The sequence below is a fragment of the Ochlerotatus camptorhynchus genome, unplaced genomic scaffold (assembly GCF_037179485.1).
Source record: "Ochlerotatus camptorhynchus isolate MF236.1 unplaced genomic scaffold, CSIRO-AGI_Acam_v1.1 ptg000022l, whole genome shotgun sequence".
NCBI classification, from domain to species: Eukaryota; Metazoa; Arthropoda; class Insecta; order Diptera; family Culicidae; genus Ochlerotatus; species Ochlerotatus camptorhynchus.
Window position 1 is genome coordinate 3,663,933 of NW_027040514.1, and position 26,589 is coordinate 3,690,521.

General features: G+C 37.6%; 1 protein-coding gene across 1 annotated transcript in view; it reads left to right on the top strand.

Annotated features, from left to right (window-relative positions):
- Positions 1-4,895: 4,895 nt before the first annotated feature.
- drk (growth factor receptor-bound protein 2 drk) overlaps positions 4,896-26,589 on the top strand; it is a 92,637-nt gene continuing 70,943 nt past the window's right edge. Inside the window, exon 1 of the mRNA XM_065227758.1 lies at positions 4,896-6,092. Coding sequence (XP_065083830.1) covers positions 6,015-6,092 — 78 coding nt within the window. The 5' untranslated portion in view covers positions 4,896-6,014. The remainder of the gene's footprint in view (positions 6,093-26,589) is intronic.

The window sequence follows — 26,589 nt, forward strand, 5'->3', positions numbered from 1 at the left end:
TATCCCAGAAAATATTTTTTTTTTGTATTTCTTTATTTGTTGATATGTTTTAAGTGACAAAAAATTCGATCCTAATAAGAGAAACGCGAAATACATTTAAAAATGGCCAAAAACTACCAACATTTTAAAAATATCTACTTTGAAACCGCTACATTTCGAAAACGGTGCGACTTAGCAAAATTTTACTTCGGTGCTTTTTATGGTCGCAGTAGTGTTAGGTCCCGAACAGAGGAAAAAAAATATTGTAAATTTGGTGTACTTTCATTATTTAAAATCGAAACAGTAATTGGACCAAGTTTTGCATATTTTTCCAAAAACTTGAGTTTTTTTTTAAATCAGAACTGTTTTGTCCATCATTTCTCCGTCTTGACCTATAGTACAAAAGATGGCATTTGTTGTCTCCTAAAACATATCAACAAATAAAAAATACAAAAAATCCTTTTTTGAGAAAAATTGTTTTTAAGACTTTATTTGAAATTAAAAAAAAAAAAAAAAATTAAAAAAAGTTGGGTGAATTTTTTTTACGTTGCATATTTTTATCAAAAAGTCTTATCTATTACCTGCAATATTGCCCAAGATACCAAACCGTTAGGACAAAGAGTTTTCGAGTAAAAATTTACTGAAGATGAGCTTGATATTTTTCTATATGGCATTTTCAAAAATAAGGCTGGATTTAAATTGGCGATATGAAGATGCAAAATGGCATAGTCGGTCATGAGGAACGCAAATTGTCAACCATATAAAAAATACGAATTATTAGGAAATTGCTCATAGGTATTTTTGGAATCGGGATGGCGTTTATGGGTCAGAAATCTATATCCGACGCCATTTTGAAATCCAAGATGGCGGCCTCCGGTTTTAGGAAAAGTTGTAAATTCTGTCAAATACACATACATACGGTTTTTTTAGAATCAGGGTAACGTCTAACAGTCGGAAATCGATATCCGACGCCTTTTTAAATTCCAAGATGGCGACTTCCGATTTGCGGAAAAGTGTCAAATACCCTAAAATATGTTTATTTTCAGAATGGGGATGAGACAAAGATGTCGAAAATTGATGTCACGCCGTTCTTTAAATCTAAAATGGCGGCGTTGATTCAGAGAAACTGTGAAATACTATCGAATACCGATCAATGTGGGATTTTTGGAATAGGGTGACATCTAGAAGCCAGAAATCGATGTCCGACGCCATCTTGAAATTCAAGAAGAAGAAGTGTCAAGTGGCCTGCAAATGACATCTAATATCGATTTTCAGGATCTACGCGTCGTCCCCGTTCCAAAAAATACCCAGATAAGGGAAATGGCTCTAATGTTGGCCTATGGATCTAAGATTGGGCCCATCGCTAAAAATCTGGTATTTATCAATTTTATCTAGATGAATGCGTCATTGGGACGGTACTAATGGATATTTTTGGTCGCTATTGAAAATTTAGTCGATTGCTGAATTTATGTACGGGCCCAAATTAGGGGCTTTAGGCCGACATTACATACATTTCCCCTATTAGGGTATACACTTTTTGTGAAACCCGATGACCGCTATATTGGATTCCAAAATGGCATCGGCACGTTGTCCCGTTCCGAAAATACCCATATTGTCGGGTATTTGATACTTTCTGAACCCTAATGGCCGCCATATTAAATTCTAAAATGGTATCTGATACCGATTTTCGGCTCTACGCGTTGTCCCCGTTCCGAGAATAATCATATTGTAGGGTATTTGACACTTTTTCTGAAACCCGATGGCCACCATCTTGGATTCAAAAATGGCGTCGAATATCTGTTTTTGGCATCTACGTGTTGTCCCCGTTGCGCAAATACCCATATTTTAGGGTATTTGACACTTTCTGAATCCTGATGGTCGCCATATTGGATTCCAACATAGCGTCGGATATCGATTTTTGACATCTACGCATCTGCCGTTCCGAAAATACCCATATCGTAGGGTATTTGACACTTCAGAAAACCAATGGCCACTATCTTGAATTCCAAAATGGCGTCGGGTATCGATTTTCGACCTTCGCGTCGTTCCCGTTCCGAAAATACACATATTGTAGGGTGTTTGAGACTTTTCCTGACCCCGATGGCCGTCATCTTGGATTCCAGAATGGCCTCGTTTATTTAATTTCATTTGATATAAAAGAATATACTATTATTACATATAATCCGGATAGGGATGGCATCCGGTAACCGATATTGTGCGGATACTATATTTTCATGCTTGACGTCCCGATGCGTCGAATGAGCCCAAATTGAAGTGAAAGTGGAAAAAAACGAAGGAAGCAGTTTACGAGTCATCCGTTTTTTTTTTAATTATTTTATTTGTACAGGCTCAATCGAATAAACTTTACAGAGCCAAGTTATCATTTTCTTTATACATTATAAATGTCTTAAATCTAAAATTAAAGGATTTGACCGATTACTCGCGGTCTTCTCGAGGTTAGTGGATGAAAATTGTTAGGATCGGGAGAGGGAAAAGGGGATTTGAAATATGAGAATCATTCATTGCGTCAATTGAAACAAGCCTTTGCTTCAAATGAAATGAACTGAAGCACTTAACGAACAAAACAATGACTTACACGAAAATGATATTGCTCGAAATGAAGCGATTCTGCGAAGAGTTCATTTTCGTTCCTTTGATTCGAAAATGCAGAGCCCTGATTCGGGAGTACTGAGGGGTTGACCGAATCTTGCGAAGGAGGTTGTTGGTTTAAAGCGGTATAGGAGCCCTAATAAAAATTGGCTTCTCCGTCTGCTGCTGATGGCTTGCCAACTGGGGAGTGGCAAGGGATATTTGCGAGGTGTTGTCACTGATATTCAGACAGATTAGCACGATCGGAGTTTGTGGGTCAGAGAATGGGACGGTGGTTATGGACCAGAGGCAGAGGAGGGAGGGTCGAGTATTTAAGCCGGATTCCTTTTAGAGTTTCGATTGGCTGACTTGGCTTGGGGTAGATTCTAGTCCTATCGTTGATCTTCCAGACGTTGGAAATCAATTTACGGAACTGAGAAGCGAATCTGCTGGATCCTTTTCCTGCGTAGGGTCCAAGACTGCATCAACTTTACTGGACTTTGCATTGCTTTAATGGACGGGTAGATGAGGGCGGTTGTTGTTTTTGCTCCGGGAAGAGTATAGTGGCCTAAAATAATGTTCATGCGATTTTCTGCACGATCAAGAAAGTGACAGTAAATACATACACACTAAAACTAATTAGAGTAAACAGATCTAAATCAGACTCAACATCTAGATAGAGCTGGAATTAGGGCGTAATAACTTTTGTAAACAATGACTTCTTTTGATGATTTCTAGAAAGTTAAGGCCGACGGTTATGTTGGTTTGCGTTGGCGTGCCTTGAGTTTCTAGAAATCATCGATAGAAGTCATTGTTAACAAAGGCTGTTACGCCCTAATTCCAGCTCTATCTAGACATAATCTTCGATGAATAGTGGATGAAATCGGATGATTATTAAGTAAATTTTGTTTAAATCTGTTAAATGAAATGTAGATTGGATTACTTTTGTCCCTCTCGCGTCTATGTCATAAATTTGACTCGCGGTGGTCCAAACCCAACGAGATCATATATTAAATTTCAAAATAATATCGGTGGATTTTGGCACGGTTTGATTTTGGCAACTCAAAAATTTCGGATTTTGGAGCCTTGTAAGCTGAAAAAGTTCACAGAAGTCACTCAACCTCTAACACTTAAAGCACTAGGACTTTTGTCTTGCTAAATACCTATCCTGGACTATTGTGCACTTTTCAGATTCAAACAGCAGGTGAAGGTAATTTTGATTGCAGGCGCTACCGACGGTTGTCGATTAACAACGCTGGTGATTTAAGAATAAACACGAGAAGCATTGATTCAAGAAAATTAGCAAAATGATCTTAACATTTTTTCTTCTATTATTCGATGACCGGTAAGCTTCCTGTTCTAAAACTGATAAATTACATTACACTTTTATCATAGTTTGAAACGAAATGTTTTGGTTTATTATTTCGATGTATCTTCGCTAGTAACATAAATTTTAACAAAAAATATAAATTTAAAAATTCTGCTATGACAGCTGAGTGCATCTAGGAGAGTTTGAAATAAACATTATTGTTGGTTGAGCGGGCTCACCAGAATGCCGAACTGAGTCGATTTGGACGGAGATAGTTTGAATGTCATTTTTTGGATTGAGGGTGGGCTCTTCTCCCCATCAGCTTGTTAAATGGCTTGTTTTTTACTGGTTGTATGATTCTGTTGTTGGAAGGAGAATTTCAACTATCCCGTGGATGCACGTAGGCCTTTTTTGGCCCTTGATACAATAGCAGGTTGAGTACAATTGTAGGTTATTAAACTTGATCAAGTCAAACGGTGGGGACAGCCAACAGCTATGAGCATGTGTCTCATCATCATCATCAATGAGAACTAGTAGCGTCGCTCCTGGAATCTCGATGCATTTTATTGTTTTGAAAATAATGTTTGCAAAACTCACACAATTTTCAAAATCCACTCTCCTTCGGAAACGCCGCGCGTCGCACCAAAACATCCGAACCGCGCACGCCATTATTCGCGGAAGAGAGAAGAACATACCGTAACTACCTTACTGCCGTATAAATAGCATTTATAACACGGTTCGTTTTAGAAGAAGCTACCTCATCGTCGTCGTCGTCGTCGCCGTTTAGTAAGTTTAGCGAGACAGATCAGATCCTCCGTCTATCGCGGTTCGGTCCACCGTCGTCGAGTGAGAGCGTGTTGTTGCAACTGTGTGTGCGGGTGTTGTGAGCATTCAGAGAGGGAGACCAAACATCACACATTTTTCGGGGGACGACTATACAACACGAAACATTCATACTACAGATGTGAAGAGCAGTCAGCCAGCAGCAGACTCAGACAGTCCGAAAGTGGCAGCAAGACAAGGTGGAATGGTTAACTAGCCGACGATAGTGTAGTGAAGTTTTCACTCGATTTCTCAGTTGAGTTTTTGAGGTGCGATTTTCTTTTCCGAGGAATTCGAAGTAATTTTCTGCGATATTTCAGGGGTGACTGAAAGCAAGTGATTGAGGAAAAATTGCTACTCTGCCGGAGTGACTACAGTTTGACAGACCGAATTGACAGAGAGGGATCGGTGCGAGTGCTGTCAAAACACAGTTCCCGAAGGCGAAGCAGTGAAGTTTGTGAAAGTGTGCACAGTGGTAGCTATTTTTAAAATCTGATTAGATGTTGCAGCAAAACGGAAAGAAAATCATTTCTCGAGCTTTTTGTGAAATCACCACCCGAAAAGAGCGTGTTGTAGACGATCAGCAGTAAGAGGGGACAACGGCTATAGCCGACTGTAATAAGCGAAAAAAAAAAGTTAATATTATTCTTTTCCCCGTCCGCGCTCCGCGTCTTGTCACCGTCATCGTCGTCGTCATCGTCGCTGTCGTGTGCGTACGTGCGGGGGAATTTTCTGTTTTATTGTGTCTGTGAGGTTTAGTTTTTTTTTGCAGTGTAGAAAGAAAAGTGAATCGTTCGTTCGGATAAGCACAAGCAAAAATAAATACATAGAAAATAAGCGAAATCACATCAGTTTTGTGTGTGATTAATAATCCGCAGAAGCAGCACAGAGATAGAGAGAGAGAGAGAGAGTGGAAGGGCATAAAACGAGCAGTGTGATAATAAGAGCAAAACCACGTGCAGTAAGAAAAAGCCAAGAATTGTGGAGTGTGGCAAAACGAAAAAAAAAAAAGTGCACGGCATAGTCTGGAGAAAATAAGATCCAATAAATTATCTGCGTGATTTCGTTTCGGGGGAAGCAAGCATCCGAGAAGAGTGTGCATACAAAGAAGAAGAAGAAAAACGAGCGAAGTCTCGGATTTCCTCTTCGCTGTCGCCGTCGTCAACAGTGTGTGCGGTGGAATCTTCTTTTGGTGCACAAAAAGGATTTCTGCCTGTGGAGGGAGGGGTGCACGAGGAGTACAGTAACAATCAGCAACAACAGAAACAACAATCACAGGAACTACAACAACAACAACAACAACACCAGCAGCATCATGGAGGCGGTTGCGAAACACGATTTTAACGCCACGGCCGACGATGAGCTAAGCTTCCGGAAGAACCAGGTTCTAAAGGTAAGTGCTGCAAAATGCCATTTTTCCGGGATTTTCCACTTAATGGGATTCGTTAAGGGATTATTATGCTGATGGAAATCGGATACGAAGGATGGGATGGGAAATTATGGAAAATTTTCAACTTTAAAGTCATATACTCACGGTCACGGTTGTGATACCGGTTCAGTGTCATTATGGGAAGGTTGTTCGCGATAAAAGATGTTGATCTTCACGTAGACAGAACCCTCTACCCTGTGTGGACAATCATCCATATACATGTTTGATTTATTTTACAACTCCCTGATCTAGAAGTACAAGTCTGTTATCGTCGAAATTTGTCCAGATTATAATTTTTATTCTCTTGGCTGAGATATAAAATTTGTCATATTTTTTCACAAACTTACTAACGTTTCGAAAAAAAAATCTGGTCCAAAATATGTTTATAATATATTTTAATTTGATTGACATAGACTTAAAAAAACAAAAGTATACGTATATTAAACATTGCTCAGCGCAGAAAGCTCTACCTTGTTATTATAGAGAATTTAAACTTGAGAATTCATTCGCCTTTTAGAAATATTTGATGATATTTTCAAATATAGGGGAAATGGATGTAATGTCGGCCTAAATGCCCCTAATTTGGGCCCATACATAAATTCAACAATCGACTAAATTTTCAATAGCGACCAAAAATATCCATTGGTACCGTCCTAATGACGTGTTCTTCTAGATAAAATTGATGAATAGCATATTTTTAGCCATGGGCCCAATCTTAGATCCATAGGCCAACATTAGAGCCATTTCCCCTATCTAACTTTTCTTGCCCCTCGATCTCAATATACTAGCTTTTTTACTTCGTGATCTGGAAAGTTGTCCAAGACTAAGATTTCGAAAAATGGCATAGGGAAATTTTCAAGCTCTAAAATATTTGAAGCTCGCTTGCTTTAAATTTGTTCAAACATCGAAAAAAAAAATCATGTCGCAGAATCTTGAGTTCTTTTGTAAGTTCATTAAATTGTAGTATATTTTTTACAAACTTGTAATCCGGAATCAAAAAATTTCCATGCCCAAATAAAAAAAACCATGCTAAAAATAATAAAATGTTTTTTCTGTTTTTCTAGGATTCAAAATATCGGGAAAATAATTTCATGGCCGCACAAATTTTCTTAATTTGTTTATCTTTGATGTTTCGAATTTTTGAGTCCCAGTATTAAAAAAAAACAATGATCCAAAATCTTTAAAATTTATCCCGAAATCTTAAAATATATTTTAAAGATCGAGATTTTAAGTTCTAGGCGCATGCAACATTGTATATGCCCGTGATCTTTCCATCCTGGAATGTTTTCCTCGTTTCAGAATCAGTGTTGGGAAAATATCAAAAAATCAAATCTCACCAACGCCCAAGATCACGCTTGATTTTCGTAGACAAAAATCAACAAGCAAACTACTGCGGTTGATTTTGCAAGCTTGTGATATCGCAGCTCGGAATATCAAACTAACAAAACTCACCAGCTGCAAATCTCTCCAAACTGTGGTGAGATTGAGTTTCATGATTTTTGCTTTACACCCGAATGCAACCGAAACTTCCATAACGGCTTGCAGCAGTCCCTTCGCGTCTGCCATCGGTGAAGATTAAAAAGAGATAGCAAACTATGCTTTCTCTTTCTAAGAAAACGATGTGCAATGGAATCATTTTTGTGTCGAGTCAACTCTCAGCTTGATTTTTGCACGTTGTGAATAGTCTCGCAATATCAAAGGAGCTTGTAAAATCAATATCAAGCAAGAACAAAATCAATATGGAACAATCACGCGTGATATTGCGAGCCCATGAGAGTGGAAAAATATCAATTGCAGTGGCGTTTCCTTAACCTCAATCTACCTGTGCACCAACTCTCAAAACATAAACAATTATCAAAATATTGCTTGCAATTGATAGATATCGAGTAAACTAGAAAATTAAGTGAATTTTCAATCGATTCGAGTATGAATAAGGCAATAAATCTTGTTTTGAAATTCGGTGCTTTTGCTAAGACTGTTCAGAATAATGAGATTTTTTATAGACTACGATCTTGAAAAGTGGTCTTGGACCCAGAAGTACAGAAGTTTCTTTGTCCTAGATCTTTGAAATTGTCAACATTTGTCTAAGTCCGAAAACTTGAATATTTGTTTGTGTATATAAATGTTTCATTCTAATCACCAATACGCGATGTGAACCTTAAATCAAAAAATCAACTTAGTAAATTAAATGTTTAAAAAAATCGAGGTAGAAAAATTTGAATTGAACCATATTCTTATGGAATTAATACTGATTTAAATAGGATCCTCAAACCACTACTATTATGTCTCGTACCCACTGCCAGCCCTGTTTATAGGCCTTATCTTCATGAATCTGTTTGGACATGTTTCGTTCCTAACGACATTGTCCCAGTCGTGGTTGATCCAGTAGATCATCTGTTCTGAACTCCAAGACACGTTGGAGAACTTATAACATCTTATATCATCTTGAATGATACGCATAAACTCTATAAATCTGCTTGAACATGTTTCGCTACTTGGGACATTATCTCAGTCGTGGATGGTACTGTGGATCGAATGATCTACACTTCAGGACAATTTGGAAATCTAGAACATCTTGAATAGGGGAAATGAATGTAATGTCGGCCTAAATGCCCCTAGTTTAGGCCAATACATAAATTCAGCAATCGACTAAATTTTCAATAGCGACCAAAAATATCCATTAGTACCGTTCCAGAGACGCGTTCATCTAGATAAAATTGATAAATAACAGATTTTTAGCGATGGGCCCAATCTTAGATCCACAGGCCAACATTTGAGCCATTTCCCCTACATGAAAGTTTTCGTTTAATAGTGGTTTTTAGATTTTATGAATCTCTTTGGATATGCTCAGTTGCTGAGGGCATCGAATTGGTTGATCTAGCCGATCAATCTGTACTCGTGAACAATTTAGAAGACTCAAAGTTGTTTAGTTATATGGAGTGGTTCTCAGAACTTCGTAACAATTTGCTGTTGTGATTCAACTTATTTTTTTATGGTTTTCATGGTTTGTAGACAAACGGCGCAATATGTTTTTTTTATATTTTGCATTGAAATTTTAGGTTTTTTTACTCAACATATCAAAAAATCAGCGATTTGTTTTTTTTTTTCGTTTTTGAGTTATATTTTTTTGAAGTTATTAAGTTTTGGGTTTTCGCTCAATACTCCTATGCGGCTAGACTATGCAATCTTCGAATTACTTCGTTATACACGCAACGCAACGCAAATACTCCTATGCGACTAGACGACCATGCGTATCCATTGATTTATAGCGACTGTAGTATGGTCAAGACGCATGGTAGTCTAGTTACGTAGGAGTATTGAGCGAAAACCCAAAACCTGATAACTTAAAAAAAATATAACTCAAAAACGAAAAAAAACAAATTGTTGATTTTTTGATATTGTGTGTAAAAAAGCCTAAAATTTCAAGGAAAAATATAAAAAAACATATTGCGCCGTTTGTCTACAAACCATGAAAACCATAAAAAAATTAGTTGAATCACAACAGCAGCGCTGTTTTATAACTTTTCAGATTCAAGCAGAAAAATGTGTAACCAAGTGGTACTCGATTATGACGACTGGGTTTGGGGAGAACGTTTATTTCATGAAAACAGTGATCAAATTACCTCTTTTTATTTGTAGATTTTTCAACAATTTTTATGAGAAATAGAAATTTGGATTTTAATTTAATCTATAAATGACAAAGTTATAAGCGTTCAAAACCTTACACCTTTTCGTGACGGTCGCAATTTTAGATTTTCGATTTACCCCCAGTCGAAATTCGATAGTGAGCATGCATAAGGGCGTAGCTGCGATGATAGATTTTCTCTTTTGTTAATAAGTCGCTTAAATTAACATTTCTCGGTGCGTTTTCTATTGCTTTTGATAGCCAATACAACCTGTTAAAGCACTACATTGAACAAATTTCAGATAATATTCAAGCTGAACATTGCATTAAGTCCTAAGTAACATTGATCGATTCTCTTCGTCGACTTTCTCTTTCGTTAATAACTTGAGTACATAACCGTTACTTGTTGTGTTTGTCGTATTAGATGCTAGATAAAAGCTTTTTTTATCGATCTGTATGCTGAAAATACCTGGGAATTGTGGTATACATAGTTGGCGTGGAATAATAATAATAATAATGATAAAGAAAAATTACAATTAATATTTGTATATATAATACAGTAAAGAGTAAAGTATGGCCCCTCAAGTTTTGACATACTCAATTTGAGTTGGATTCAGATAGCGTGTACCGTTGGATGGTCTAAATAAACCCACACATGTGCATGCGTGAACGAATTGAGCCTTGAGTGCATCGCTTCGCACGATTGAATCCAGGGTGGCCAGCAAACCGGGAAAACCGGGAATACCGGGAAATATCCGGGAATTTGAAATGTAACCGGGAAAAACGCGGGAATTCGGCGAGAGAACCTGGAAAATAAATTAACCATACCATAGGAACAAATTTTTACACCAGAATTTCAGAATAAATTATTAAAACAGAGTGATCCTTTACCAAATGAATGTTTTGCTCTATTTGCTGCATAATTTTCTTCAGTTTCCCGTGTTATTGTTTTTAGAATTTAATCACTCAGCAATATTGCGAATTGATTTTTGTCGTCTCAGTTTCAGATGTAAAGTGCATGGTCCTTAAAAGGAAATATTGAAGATGCTTGACTTTGGAAACAAATATTTGTAAAATCCGAAACTGAATTATTCTTTTCCGGGGGTTTAATTTTTCGTTGTTCAAAATTCTCATGACATGAATTCCAGAACTAACTTGGAATTCTGCTCTGAATTATCTTGAAATTGTTCTGAATTAAACCTGAAGACACTCCGCATAATATTTTCCGTTGAATTCTTTTTGGAATTTCCTTGCAAACCCTTCTAAGAATTTAATTGGAATGCTTCTTAGCCTATCCGGAGACTTTGATTCCTTTGAAAATATTTTCAAAAATTTCTTTTAACTCTATTCAAAACTGCAGAAATCTTTTGAAATTTTATTTAGAAACTTCTTGGAGTATTTTGAAGAATTTCCTTCTAATTATCAGCAAATTTGTTGCAATAAATTTTGTTGGAGTTCGGTGATAAATCTTTCGCACTAGGGTTGAAATTATTGCCAGCACAATCTAAGAACTCTGTTTCTTGTTGAATTCTGATCATAATTCTCTTGGAATTCTTCTTAAAATTCATCTCTAATTTTCTTCACTATACCCATACAAATCTCCTCAGAATCACGTAGGAATGTTCCGCAATGTTTTGTTTTTGACAACTCCTTTTTAAATCTTCTAAAATTACCTAACAATTTAATTTAGAATTTGCATTCCTTTCCACAGAAATCCTTGCAAATTCAGCTAACAATTACTAGGGTTTTTCATGTCAGAATAATTCTGGAAATCTGCTCAAAACTTTTCCTTTGAAAACTGTGTGGGAATCTTTCTCAATATTTGTTTGAAATCAACACTTTGAATTCTTTTAAAATTTACTAAAAATTCCAGGGTTTGTCCGCTAGATTCTATAGATTGTTATGTAATTTGTTATAACCCTTAAAATGCTTCCAAGTCTCAGAGCGTGACAATTATGACTCCACGACTCATAAGTATGATATTTATTTAATTTTTCATATCTGTGATCTTGAAATTTTTTTCAAAATCTTACATTTTAATTATTTTTACTCCAAATCTTGCATCACAAAGATTGTTATTAATCACAAATTTTGAAAAAAAAAATATATCAGACACTGCTCAAATTTTAAAGCCCCAGAATCTTGGGAATCTTCTTAAATCACATTTTTTGTCCTTTCAGTAAATTCCTTTCAGAACGTTCTTAAAAATGCGTTCAATTTGTTTTTTTTTTTTTTTTTTTTAAGGGGGTATTCCCAATCTTTTGCCTTTTTTCGGCCTGTTTTTCAATTATTTTTTTTTTCAAGGAAAATGAATAGTAATGCGCCTAACTCTTTGGGATTCTTGTTTATTGAACAATAAAGTTTACAATTAAATGTTTTTCGACATAAAAAAAGACATTATTGACGTCACAAAATGGCGGCAAACAGACCCCTGTTCGCCGCAAACGCCTGGACGGGCGAAGACTTTTCTCTGGAACGGCTTCATCTGAAACAGATTTCGTGATGAAATTAATAATCTGCATAAGATTCTCTGGAGCTTCTCCCGTTGGCAGCAAAAAATCTTGCAAATTAACAAAATGGCGGCCATATGAAAAAACAGGCGATTTTTAGCCCGCTTTTTTGCAGCTTTAAGGTGCTTCAAACAATGTTAAATGTTAATATTTTTGGCTGAAAGAGGGAGAAGCTCAAAAGAATTTAATAAGGAACAAAATGCGCAAAGATTCAAGTCAATATCTCTTATAGTTTCTGAGAAAAATCTTCGCCCGATAAAAAAATGTGGTTTCGAGAAAAACGCGTTTAAAGTTTTGACTTTAGTTAAAACCATTTGGGGGTTCTTACCATTAGTCAGCTATGTCTGGACACCGAATTCGCTGATCGGAAAACGGCTTGGGGGGATGAAAGTATATAGTCTAAAGTACAAAAAAACGTGAAAAAAAAAATTTGATTTTTTGAAAAAAAAAAGATCGGGAATACCCCCTTAATATTAACAATCGGGAATTTTTTAAGATTAAAACCGGGAAAAACCGGGACTTTCAAAATGAAAATTCACTGGCCACCCTGTGAATCAGTCATTTAACGAATGCTGTAGCGCACAGATATGCATCTCATTGGTCTTTGTTAAAACACATGGCTTGAAACCTCGGTCAGGATACGACAGGAATGTTTTTACATGGCCGAGGGGATACAATGAGAAAGTCGACGAAGATAATCTGTCAATATTACTAAGGACCTAATGCAATGTTCAGCTTGAATTGATTCGCTTAGCTGTAAGAATGTAAAGAGAAGATCGATGAAGAGAATCGATCATTGCAGGTAGGCCCTTTTGAACGCTCACTGTCGAGTTTCAGTACCTCTAGCACTGAAAAAAACTCGACGGTACCTCTTTTTATACTATGAGATTAGTATTGTAAGTATTGGAGTATTGAATATTAAAATAGGAACATAAATGTTGAGACACAGAACTGATTTTCACTGTTGCCTAATTTCTCAATAATCGCTGAGGGAACATGTATAAATAACGTAGCAGTTGAAGGGGGAGAGGGGTTTCAAAAGTTGTGACCGGCCATGTATAAGGCTTAGCAAAACACGATACGAAGAGGAAGGTCAGAAAATTCTATATCATTTATGGATGGTCCCTTATTTTTCTCCAAGGCTGTTTCCCAATTGGCGAGTTAAATTTAATTCGTGATTAAAAGTGTCAGATGAAAAGTTATCGAATAAACCTTCTATCCGAGCGTGGTTATTTCTGACCGACTAGAAGATAAATTTTGGCAACCGTGGCTGAGTTCTGTTTGAAAACCGATCGATCGAAAACACCGGGATTTTCGAACATTAAAAATAACTTCTGAAATGTCACGTTTAACCACACGAGTTCAATTCAACTCGACAATTGGGCACAGCCCAAGAAGTATTTTTCGATTACTTTTTCGAAGGGACGTATCAGCTTTAATAACCAACGCATTCGATTGTCGATTTGGCGATGTGTAACCAAGTGGTACTCGATGACTGGGTTTGGGGAGAACGTTTATTTCATGAAAACAGTGATAAAATTATCACTTTTTATTTGAACATGTTTAACAGTTTTTTATAAGAAATAGCAGCAGATTCAGAAAGTTATTTCCAATCGATTGGTGTATTTGGATTTTAATTTCATCTATAAATGACAAAGTTATAAGCGTTCAAAACCTTACACCTTTTCGTGACGGTTGCAATTTTAGATTTTCAATTTATCCCCAGTACCTTCCCGTAAGACGTAGTCTACGTCAAGACAAATACCGTCAATGTTTTGCAATACAAATTCATTTTTTTTTAAATATGGATTTTTTCTAAAAAGTATGTTTAGTTAACTTTCATTTGATATTTTGATCTGTTCAAAAGTTATTAATCAAAAAAAATTTAAAAATAACGATTTTTTGGACCATCCTAACATGGAAATGGTCACCCTAATGACAACATTAAAAAAAATAGGGTTCTAATATTATGCGATAAGGAGCAAAACTACTTTTTTTATGAAATGTTGAGAACCACTACCTATATCAGTTAGCTATGGAAAGGCTGTATGTACACTATTATGGTGATCGCCTAAATTTTTCACCGGGGGTCTAGCAAAAATCATTTTATTTTTATATTTTCCATACAAAAAAAAGGAGAAGTTATCCATAGAAATAAACAATCAAATTGACCCATATTATGTAAGAAAACGACAACCAAGCGATGCATCCCTCAGGGCCCGAGGAAAACAACCTTTGCGGCCCGTTAGAGACATCTTGGCGAGCCGAGATCTCGAATATTTTAATTTAATTTATGTGTTTTTAAAACGGATCGATCTGAGGATTTAGTAGTTAGTGTCATCTTGTGTTCCCCCAAGTTGTTAGCTGCCCATCGGTGTACCCCCATGTTTGTCTTTTTCATCAGTTGGTCGCTTAGTTCGAGATCAAGAGCACATTGCTCTCCAAACCTTGTGTTCTTAATCCCTACCCTGCCATCCATTTGTTAAAATGTGTTACCCCTAACCTCGAGATAGCCGCGAGTAATCGGCCCCGCTTTACTAACGTTAGCTTTAAGAAACTTTGTAATCTAAACAATGAATATCGGCTCCGCAAAGCTACGGCAAATGAGCCTGGAAAAATAAACGCATTATAAAAAAAAAAGACAACCGAGCGAAGGATTATACCAACTTAATAACAAGTTCTGATACCCGGTTATCAACATTTGATAACTGAATATGTTATCATTGTGGTTGAATAAACAGTCAACATAACAAAAAATTATAACAAAAGGATAAAACATAAATAACTCATAAATACTCGAATCGGTTGAAAAATACAATTAATATTCTAGTTTACTCGATATCTATCCATTGCAAGCAATATTTTGATAATTGTTTATGTTTTGAGATTTGGTGCACAGGTAGATTGAGATTAACGAAACGCCACTAATGGAAAGTCAAATCAATACAAGTTTAATAATTGCTTCACATTTGTTCATTTGTTCAGCACAACCCGCGTCAGCTGTAACAGACAGCCAAACTGCATTGAACTGGTTAAATAGCTAAATGACACACTGCATAGGCTATCCGGATGCTCCGAAATTTGCATTTATATAGAATCGGAAAATCCCATAACTTCAGACAGCAATATCGTCATTGGCATATATAACGCTTTAGGAACGTACTGTTCCACCCAAATACACGCTGCGAATGCCCAACCGGCGTGGAGTTTCACACGGCGGCGACGTCAAATTCCTTCACTTTTCACTATTTTCACACACCCGCATTCCTAGCCGACCGACCGAGAGATGAAATCGAATTTTCCTTTCGATCTCTGGCGTAGGTTTGAAATTCAGATTCACCACCCATAGCGGCGCTCTTTTGGTTGGTAGGCTGGTTGCGATGCCGGAAAGAGCGGGGAATGTGAATGCACTCGAAGATATATGTACCATCCAATATGCAATATATGGCACTCTCATCTGTGGGATATTACGCGAGGGATTTGAACATTTGCACACAATATTGCCATCGATTGGGTTTCGTGACCCTTTTCTGGATCATTTCGTGTCTAGGTAGGTATATCTATATAACAACCGAAATAACGCATTCGGATGATCTCTTATATTTTTCTTCAGGGGCTGTCCATAAACTGCGTAGGCAGTTTAGAAGGAGAGAAGGGTCTACGGTTCATGTTTCTATTAAAAAATGTGCTCTGGGGGGCTCTAAAATCGCTCGAAACAGGATCTACAGAGTTTATGGACAGCCCCTAATTGTGAATTCAAACTGTAAACTTCAAATGCGTTTCACGTAGTGCAAATTTTCCCAGCCTTCATGACTCACGAGAACGAGTTTTCCCATCCAACGCCCACTGAAGAAAGAGCTGCTGCAATCACAGCACTGCGATGCAATCCGGATTACACCGGCAAAATAAAGTAAAAGTTCAAGGGACACATTCCTTATCCACTACTGCGCTCTGTGCACACACCATCAACGTAATGTAACGACCAGCAACGCGTAGCAATGCTATTCCCCGCGGCACCGAGATGCACTTGAAAAGATGAAAAACTCGAGACAGGGTACATCTCGTTAAAAGCTTGTGCGCCACATACACTTGACCTACTTCACCCGCGCCCACTACTCGGGCACTACTATGCCTGCAAGGCACGTCCCACATTAGTTCCTCCGCACAGAATGATACTGCAATCTGCAAGTCCTTGCCGAAAAGGATCGATACGAAATTGATTGAAATTGCAGTCGCAATGGAATGCTGGAAATTCTGCTTCAACGTACAAAAGTATCCACGCTTTAACAACCAACAAGATGTCAAACACTGAATGAGCTCCTCTGCCATCACAGCAGTTTGTTTTAGCAGCATCTCTCTGTCATGTACACACACACGCCCTGGGGCTTTGTTGGAAATTGTTGAGCGATGCCACCGACGACAGACAGACGGCGAAGCTTTTTTCTACAAAGGACCACATGTTTGGGATTGATGGATGTCATAACTTCCCGAGCTGTCACTTACCGACGAAAGTTAAGTACTGCAGAATGATGAAGGGTCAAATTGATATAGGATCTGCTCGGTTTATTTAAATTTGTTACATCGAACAAGCTTCTGGTAAGGGGAAGATTCGAGGAAACTAATTTTAATTTACTCCAACGAAATTACCTACCCCATCACCAACAACCGAAGGGAACATTGGATCGTCGCATCCACCGAGCAAAGCAGCCAATTCAGTGCAATGAATCATCGACCACGGTCGCCCCGGTCGCCGGGGTCGGGTTGTAAGTGCCGGGTGGCAGCGGCTAATGGCGACTACGTCAACACTGAATGAATATAAGCACCACCACCAGTAAAGGTAGGAAATCCTTGCCGGTTCATTTCGTATCGTCCCGTGTGTCGTCGTCGTTCAGCGGTGCTATTGCCGGTAAGTTCACGGTCTGTCTCGGTGCAGTCGGTTCCATCGTAGAAGTTGAATCGCATGATGATGGGGTTCTTCCGGTATTTATTGTGGAAGGAAGTTTGTTTTGAGGAAGTTTTGTAGTGGATTTGGTATCTAGGTAGATACGCAATGGACTGCCGTTAAATGGAAGGGAAAGTTGCTTGAGGTGAAGTTGATCACGGCACCACCGTTTTGTAGACTAACCAGGGGCGTCCCGTAACCTTAATTTTTACCTGTGCACCAACTTTCAAAATCAGATTTAATGTCATATTCATACTCGAATCGGTTGAAAAATACACTTAATCTTCTAGTTCACTCGATATATATCCATTGCAAGCAATATTTTGATAATTGTTTATGTTTTGAGAGTTGGTGCCCAGGTAGATTGAGGTTAAGGAAACGTCACTGAGAACAGACTACGTCTGTGATTTCTATATGGGGGTACACTTTGTGAAAACCGAAAATGGAACATGTAACAAAACTATGAAAGATTTTGAACGTTAATAACTCAGCTGCCCCTGGACCAATTTCAATGATTTTATCACCAATATATCAGATATATATTTGCTAAATTTAAAACTTTATCATTTTCTCAAAATTTCACTATCGAAAATTGCACGAAAAGTGATTTCCCTAACACAGATTTCAAAGTTGAATTCCATCCGGGCTCACCAAACGGTATTTATTCATTCACCGCGTGGTGAGTGGTAGTGTTCCCCAGTACACAATGAAAGGCTGCCTTGAAACAGCGAGCTGCAGCCCACATGAGCATCCATAGAAAGAGGAGGAAGCTGCACCGCTATTGATCGGAATCAGTAGCTCTTCGTGAGTCGCTGTGGGCCATCTATGTCAAGTGCGTCACCAGCCTCATCTGTGTTTAACACCCTAATAGCTCAGCATTCCTCAACCATCACGATAAAACGGTCCTTTTCAGGACCACCATAACTTATAAAAAGAGTATTTTTTGGACATTTGTCAAGGTTATCAATCGTATGTCACTTCCCATATCAAGATAGAGCTGGAATTAGGGTGTAACAGCTTTGGTAAACAATGACTTCTTTAGATGACATGTTGAAAGTCAAGGCTCGCCCACGCAAATCAACATCACCATCAGGTAGGGTGAGACTTCCCCTACCTGACAGTAATATTGGTTTGCGTGGGCGTGCCTTGAATTCCTAAAAATCATCGAGAGTCATTGTTTACAAAAGCTGTTACGCCTAATTTCAGCTCTTTTTTATATCTTTATTAAGGAGACTTTGAGCCTTGGGCTGTTTCGTCTCCGTTCCAGCTCTATCTAGATATGTTTCAATCTAACAAACCATGTACTTTAAGGCAACATTGGGGGTGCGATTTCAAAAACCAAAGTCGATCGCGGCATGAAACTGGTCTGATTTTGATTCAGAGATGATGAATTTTAATTCTTAATACACCAATCGATACGAATTTTTTCTACGAATCTATTCAAATTAGGACTTTATCATTTTTTCAAAATGTCACTATTGAAAATTGCACGAATGTGCAACTATTGCTATGATAATTATAATTATCACCGATTGCCTGCGAAAGCGATTTCCCTAACACAGATTTCAAAGTCGTATTCCATCTGGTCTCACCAAACGGTGTTTATTCAATCACCGCGTGGTGAGTGGTGATGTTCTCCAGTACACAACGAAAGGCTGCCTACAAGCAGCGAGCTGCAGCCCACATGAGCATCCATAAAAGGAGGAAGAAGCCGCACCGCTATTGATCGGAATCAGTAGCTCTTCGTGAGTCGCTGTTGACCATCTATGTCAAGCGTGTCATAGTAAAGAGTATAAACAGAGAGAATCCCGCTCAAATTCCTATTCCTACACAAAGCACAAGCTCCTGCTGCAGTAAACAAATAAGATTTTTTTTATATAAAACCATGTTTATGTTTTAAGAGCTGGTGCACAGGTAGATTGAGGTTAAGGCGACGCCACTGTTTTGGATCGATTCTCTTCATCTATTTCCTTTTCGCGAATAACACGACTGCAAATGAATTTCCCATTTAGTGTGTTGTTTCAGGCGCAATCTTCTGTTGAAATGTGTTGCGATCTTAGCGATAAATTCGTTTATGCTGCCGTGGTAAACCAAAGAGAAAGTCGATTAAGAGAATCGATCAACGAGGATAGGCCCTTTTCAAATGTTACGCGAGAAAGAATGATCTATCTCATTGAAAATAGAAACAATTTTTCGTTGACTATAACACAACACCTCGTTTCTCTAATTGACAAAAATGTTGCATACGACCCAATTCTTCTTCTTCTTCTTCTTCTTTTCCTTTATTTAACGTCGGTCTCTGTTCAATCTAGTGCCAATCCATTGACGGCAACCGAATGTGCAGTAAGGCAGCTTCCACACCTGCGTAGAATATCGCATCCATTCACAACACACATGGGCCGGGACCAACGGCTTTACTTCCCTTCCGAAGGAAGACGTGACCAGAGATTTTTATGCCTCAGAAAAATCCCACCGACCTCGGCTGGGATTGAACCCAGACCCATTGGGGTGTTAGAAAGCAGTCACGCTTACCACTACACCACCGGCGCCGGCTCCACCACCGGCAAAAAGGACTCCAGCAGTGGATTTTTGCTCAACGTACCGAAACAGGAACCTATATCAAGCTGAACATTGCATTAGGTCCTAAGTAACATTGATTGATTCTCTTCGTAGACTTTCTCTTTCGTTAGTAACTAATAATTTATTTAATTAGTTAATAGGCACATAGGGTAGAGAACCACTTCGGCCTAATCGGCCATTTTGGGCCTATCGAGCAGAAAACTTCAAATAAATCCATGATTTCAGAGTTAACAAGTCAATTAGGTGTTTGGTACGATACTTTAGTGAATAAGCTACGGAACGAAGTCAATGGGAACGCCTGATAAGAAGGTTTGCACCCATTATTCCCAAAAACAAAAGAAGCACTCCGACCGAATAAATTTTTATCGTCATCCGATAGGCAGAAGTGAATTCATTGGCGTTTCAATGCATTAGGCCGAGTTTGGCGTCAAGAAGTAGTGTTAGACTTATGACAATATCTCAACAATTGGTTTATCTTTATCAAATCTTACGGTACATACGGAAAGGTAAATAAATTTGAAAGCCATCAGTAATAATAACATTCCGTTTTGTGCTAAACTGCGCTAGATTAAGAAAGACTAAATGCGGGTTGTGCTTAATAGGCCGGAAATGGGATAGTTAACCCTAACCGTTTCTTGTTGTGATGTTTCAAATGGGTCAAAAGGTTTAAGGAAGTTCGTTGACCCTCTCGGAAGTTTAGGAAACTTACAAGAAGTCCAAAAATCTTCAATTTTCCCATTGTTTTGGGGTTTCTCTTAGCTCAAAAGACGCAGAAATATCTGAGACGGGATTTGGGTAGTTCTAGAACTTCAGAATAATTCCTGATCATTCGGACATCTTGAAAAATATCCAGTGGCTCTCCAGAATCCTGACTACTGGAATCCTGAAGGTCTTTGGAATTATTTTTGAGAAACCTGGTGTCATCAAAGAAAATTTGGGAGACGTGATTTGAATTACTGGATTAATGCCTGATCATCCAGAAGTCTTGGAAACATTTTCAGAGGCTTTCCTTAGGAACTTTGATATCCTGAAGGTCCTCGACCGACATCTTTAAAAATATTCAGAGGCTCTCCTGAATCCTGACTCCTGGACTCCTGAAGGTCTTTGGAATTATTTTTGAGAAACCTGGTGTCATCAAAGAAAATTTGGGAGGCGTGATTTAAATTACTGATTAATGCCTGCTCATCCAGAAGTCTTGGAAAAATATTCAGAGAAATTCCTTAGGATCTTTGATATCCTGAAGGTCCTCGACATCTTGAAAAATATCCATAGGCTCTCCTGAATCCTGACTCCTGGACTCCTGAAGGTCTTTGGAATTATTTTTGAGAAACCTGGTGTCATCAAAGAAAATTTGGGAGACGTGATTCGAATTACTGGATTAATGCCTGATCATCCAGAAGTCTTGGAAATATATTCAGAGGATTTCCTTAGGATCTTTGATATCCTGAAGGTCCTCGAAATAATTTGTGAGCTACCTGGTATCAGGTCCAGTATATATCAGAAACGTTACTTGAATTGTTGGACAGTTCTAGATCTTCAGAATAATTCCTGATCATCCTGACATTTTGAAAAAAATATCCAGAGGATTTCCTGCAATCCTTGAAGGTCTTTGGGAATATTTTTGAGAATCCTGGTGTCATCAAAGAAAATTTGGGAGACGTGATTTAAATTACTGGATTAATGCCTGCTCATCCAGAAGTCTTGGAAAAATATTCAGAGGATTTCCTTAGAATCTTTGATATCATGAAGGTCCTCGACCGACGACCAAAACTATTCAGAGGCTCTCCTGAATCCTGACTCCTGGAATCCTGAAATTCTTTGTGAATATTTTTGAGAATCCTGGTGTCATCAAAGAAAATTTGGGAGGCGTGATTTAAATTAGTGAATTAATGTCTGATCATCCAGAAGTCTTGGAAAAATATTCAGAGAATTTCCTTAGGATCTTTGATATCCTGAAGGTCCTCGACATCCTGAAAAATTTCCAGAAACTCTCCTGAATCCTGACTCCTGGAATCCTGAAGGTATTTAGAATTATTTTTGAAAAACCTGGTGTTATCAAAGAAAATTTGGGAGACGTGATTTGAATTACTGAATTAATGCCTGATCATTCAGAAGTCTTGGAAAAATATTCAGAGGCTTTCCTTAGGATCTTTGATATCCTGAAGGTCCTCGAAATAATTTCTGAGCGGTAGCTGGGGTCTGGAAAGATATACACGAGAAACGTTACTTGAATTGTTGAACAGTTCTAGATTTTCGGAATAATACCTGGTCATCTTGAAGTCTTGAAAAAATAAACTGATGACTTTCTTGAGATCTTTGATATCCTGAAGGTCTTTGGCATAATTTCTGAGCAACCTGTCACCGAGGAAAAATATATCTGAGGAACGTGACTTAAATTGTTGGTCACTCCTAAATTTTCAGAATAATACTTGTTTCTCTTTGCTCATCCTAGAGGCCTTGAGAAAATATTCTGAGGACTTCTTTGAGATCTTTGATATCCTGGTGCACTTTGGAATAATTTCTGAGCAACCTGGTATCATGACAGAACATTTCAGAGACGTCATTTGAATGGTTGCAATTTGAGAACAAGCTGCAGCGGGTGCCACTTATACACTTATATCTTAACACATCAAGTAACACCTCACATGAGGACCCAAAAATAAAACAACCGATGGCAGTTATATCGACTGCTCATGACCCCTGGATGCGTTTCAAATTCCCCGGGAAAATGGCCAGAGTCTCAAACCAAAACCCATTATGTGACATATCAAATGACAAAGAAATTCAAAACTAAGATCAATGTTGGCCATAGGGTAGAGCGCTACTTCGTCGTAATCGTCCATTTCCGTTCTATCGAGCAGAAAACATCAGTATACTCAATGATTTCCCCGTGCTCAAATCAGTAATACGTTTGTACCGATGCGTTAGTTCACAAACTACAACACGTTGTTATTATTTACACTAATTGTTTTCAAAACAAAAGAAGCACTCCTAGCGAACTCGCTTTTTCTACCTTCATCCATAGGACGAAGAAAATCCAATGGAGTTTCAATGCGTTTGGATGGAATTGAAACTCGTAGGACGAATTCGGAATCAAGAAGCAGTGTTAGATTTTTAACAATGTCTCAAAAATGTGTGATTCTTTATCAAATTCAGCGGTACTTATGGAAGGGGGAATACATTTAGAAGTCATCTTTGATAGAAACATTTCATTTATTGTTAAAACCCGTTCAAGATAGAGAGGTAAAGCGTGGGTTGTGCTTAGTAGGACGGAAATTAGATCAAAAACCCTATTGTTTATTCAATATCTTTACAAAGATCGAGCATTCATCCATTCATCCAAACAGTGTTTTCGGTAGCAAATTTCGAATGGAATTGTCTGTCTATAACATGTCTCAAACACAAATAAAATATTTGACCGGTGATCGCACTTGATTGGTTTTGTGTCCCGTGAAGTGATTTGCCACATTCACGTTCGATTCAGTCCACTCATTCTTGACGTGACGTGCATTCATTCATATTAACAATTCTAATTACACTTTTCATTGCTCAGCAAAACTTAACATAGCACCAAAAGTAATTATCGTAATTCCAGTGCAAAGCGAGAGACAATGGCAAATCGTCGCAGTAGGGACTGAATGCCGTCCATCGTAAATCAGTGAGTACGGTGCGATCCTAACCCTGGTAGCTTCAATCAGGCAGAGCAGTTCCAGGCCAAATAGCGAAAATATAAACAAATTTTTGATTTTACCTCTCAGAATTCCATGAAACTTCGCATAATTGTTCGCTAGGGGCAGTGAACAACCGTCGTTCTTTTTGCGATTTTCTCGGTCGGTAGTTGGTTTTTTTTTTTTAGGCGTTACGCTGTTGTTGGAACAAATTGAGATATCCGGCTCAAAATTTGGGGCGATCCATCCATTTAATAAAAATTAAATTAATTCCAGTACATAACATAAAAACTAAATACGACATGGCATCGTTTGCTGGTTGATGCCGTGGATATTGTGGATTTCCCTGTTACCCGGTTAAAGCTTCAGTTGATGATGATGATGGTCCCACCTCTTTCCCCTGCAAAGGTTTGACCTGGACGATTTATCTTTAAGATAATTAAATATGACAATTTAACCAGGTTTGCAAACAACATCGAACTGGTTACAGTTACAGATATAAATTCCCTCTATAGTTTACAGTTGCTTCACAGCGATATAAATGTGGAAAAGCTCGGGCGTCCACTTCTTAGTTCGCCTTTTTGTCCACCTAAAATATTCATAAGTATTACAAGCAATCAAGAGTTAATAAACAATCAACGAAGCAACCCCGCAATCTGATGCTATTATAATTTTCAGCAATGTCAGGAACGCTCATGAACCCTCGACATTCACCAGAAAACTTCCTACTACCTCAAGTAAGCTTAAAAATTGCATTTTTTTTTTATCAAATATTAAATTCAGTCCTCTATATCCGTAATACGCGCGCGGGGCTGAAACCTTTGTAGACTACTTTTTTTTAATTAATCTACTACTATTAAATCAAATATTAAAAATCCATCATCATCGTGGCGAACAGAAATAGTTTTTGCAGTGCTACAATAATTATTAAAAAGTCATTATGACAGCTATCCATATAAAATAATCCGTTACAGATAACTTCGTCAAGATACATAATTTGTCAATTTATAAAAAAAATCACTGGATAACTGTTCAAAAGACAGTTTTAACGTGTGAAATGCAGTGTCTTTTGAATTCTGTAAGTGTTGCTGATGTGTCTAGGCATCGAATTGAAAACATTTATTCCTTTAAAATATAATGAATTCTGTGAAGCACAAGTCAAGAAATGTGGTGTTCTTATTTCAACCGCGTTTCTAGTATTATATCTATGAAAGTCACTTCCTCTTTCAATTCGATCACATAAAATCAAGGCAGCAAACCGTTAACTACTTTAAAAATGAACATCATAGTCAAATTTACAAATCTTTGCTTCACCGACAACCACTGTAAGGCTGTATTTTATTGGCAATAGTTAAATCGTTTTTCAGTCGACATAGAATTCCATACTTTTTCTCAATTTTCTTGATGTCATTGTCAATGTGAGAGTTGAACTTAAGGTTGTCCTCAATAATCACGCCAAGATAATTAATCTCCCGAACGCGATCAATGGTCTCTTCATCAATTACAACAGAGACGTTCTCATTTACTCGATTCCGCGAAATTACCATAAATTTAGTTTTACTTGTATTCAATTTCAACTGCTTATACTTCAACCATCTACTTAGAGAACGCAAATCTTCATTCAAGTGTAAAATGGCATCATTTGAATCCTTAGCTGCAATGAATAACACAGTATCATCTGCAAAAAGATTAATGTCGCAAAATTGTAAAACACGTCTCATGTCATTAATATACATAATAAATAACAGTGGCCCTAATACACTTCCCTGGGGCACTCCAAGCTTATTCCCCACGGGACTGGAAACAGAATCATTTAAAACAGTCTGTTGAGTTCTGTCAGACAAATAGCTTTCAAATCATTTATATGCAGTACTCGTAATTCCAATTGCAATTACTTGTTCTGACTGTTCTAATGTACCATTAAAAGTTATGCACCGCGGTTTGCAATTGCTAGGTTTTAATAAAAAATTCAAAATTTTCCATAACTCTTTGCTATTGTTTTGATGCTGATCAATCTTCCTTTGTACATATTCACAACGAGTTTTGTTTATCGATTGTGAATACTTATTACGCGCGATTGTGTACCTATTCCAGTGATTGTCATTATTTGATATACAAAACTGTTTGTACCATTTGTCCTTTTTCCGTTTAAGACGCAAACGATCCAAATTGTACCAGCTGTTTCGAGTTGATTGGTACACGTTTTCAAAGCGTTATTAAGAACAGTTGTAGATTCATCTAAGTTACCGGCCGCGAATGGAAAATCCACGCTTCTTTCAACAAGATTCGAAACAGCTTGCTTCAAATATTTCCTCCAGCACTTCAATTTTACAAAATTATCGTTATCGTTAACATGGTCTAAGACATTAATCACTAAGGTCTCATGATCGGTTATTTTCAAATCAGTATCCGTAACTGAACAAATGGAATCAAAATTGGAATAAACGTGGTTAATTAAAGTTCTACTGTGCCTGGAAATACGCGTATATTCATTTACCGTTTGCTTTAAATTATAAAAAAAACTCAGCTAAACGCTTCAAATGATTCGAATTATGGTTATCACGCAAATTAATATTAAAATCACCAGTAAATTTTAAGAGAATTTTAAAGGATTCTAGGGATGACACCAAGATATATCGGAGAAGAATACCAAAGTACAGACTACGAAAGTCTCATGTAAAATTAAGTGGTCTGAGGACCGATTTCTTCTTCTCCGCTTAAATCTTAAGCCAGGTTTACCTATATAGTTGAACTTGGCTTAACACATACAAGCGTCACTTTTGATTATTGTTTAAATTATTAGAGACGCAAAATTCAGCTCCGGAACAATTTTGGAAATAATTCTAATATAATTGAGAGTGCATTTTAACGAGAGTTCTGAGAAGAATTCTATGATGATTGGATGAGGGTTCTAGGTCAAATTCTAATAAGAATTCAAAATTATTTCTGAAATGGTGCTTAAGTGGGCTCTGATGAAAATTCCATGAAAATCCCGTGAACTCCAAAGATGGTCTCTGCGGATAGTTCTAAAAGAATTCTGGGGTGATTTCTGACGATACTTCAAAAAGAATTCTAAAAAGTTCGACATAAATTCCGAGAAGAATTCAAATGGAATCGAATTTTGAGGATTCAATCC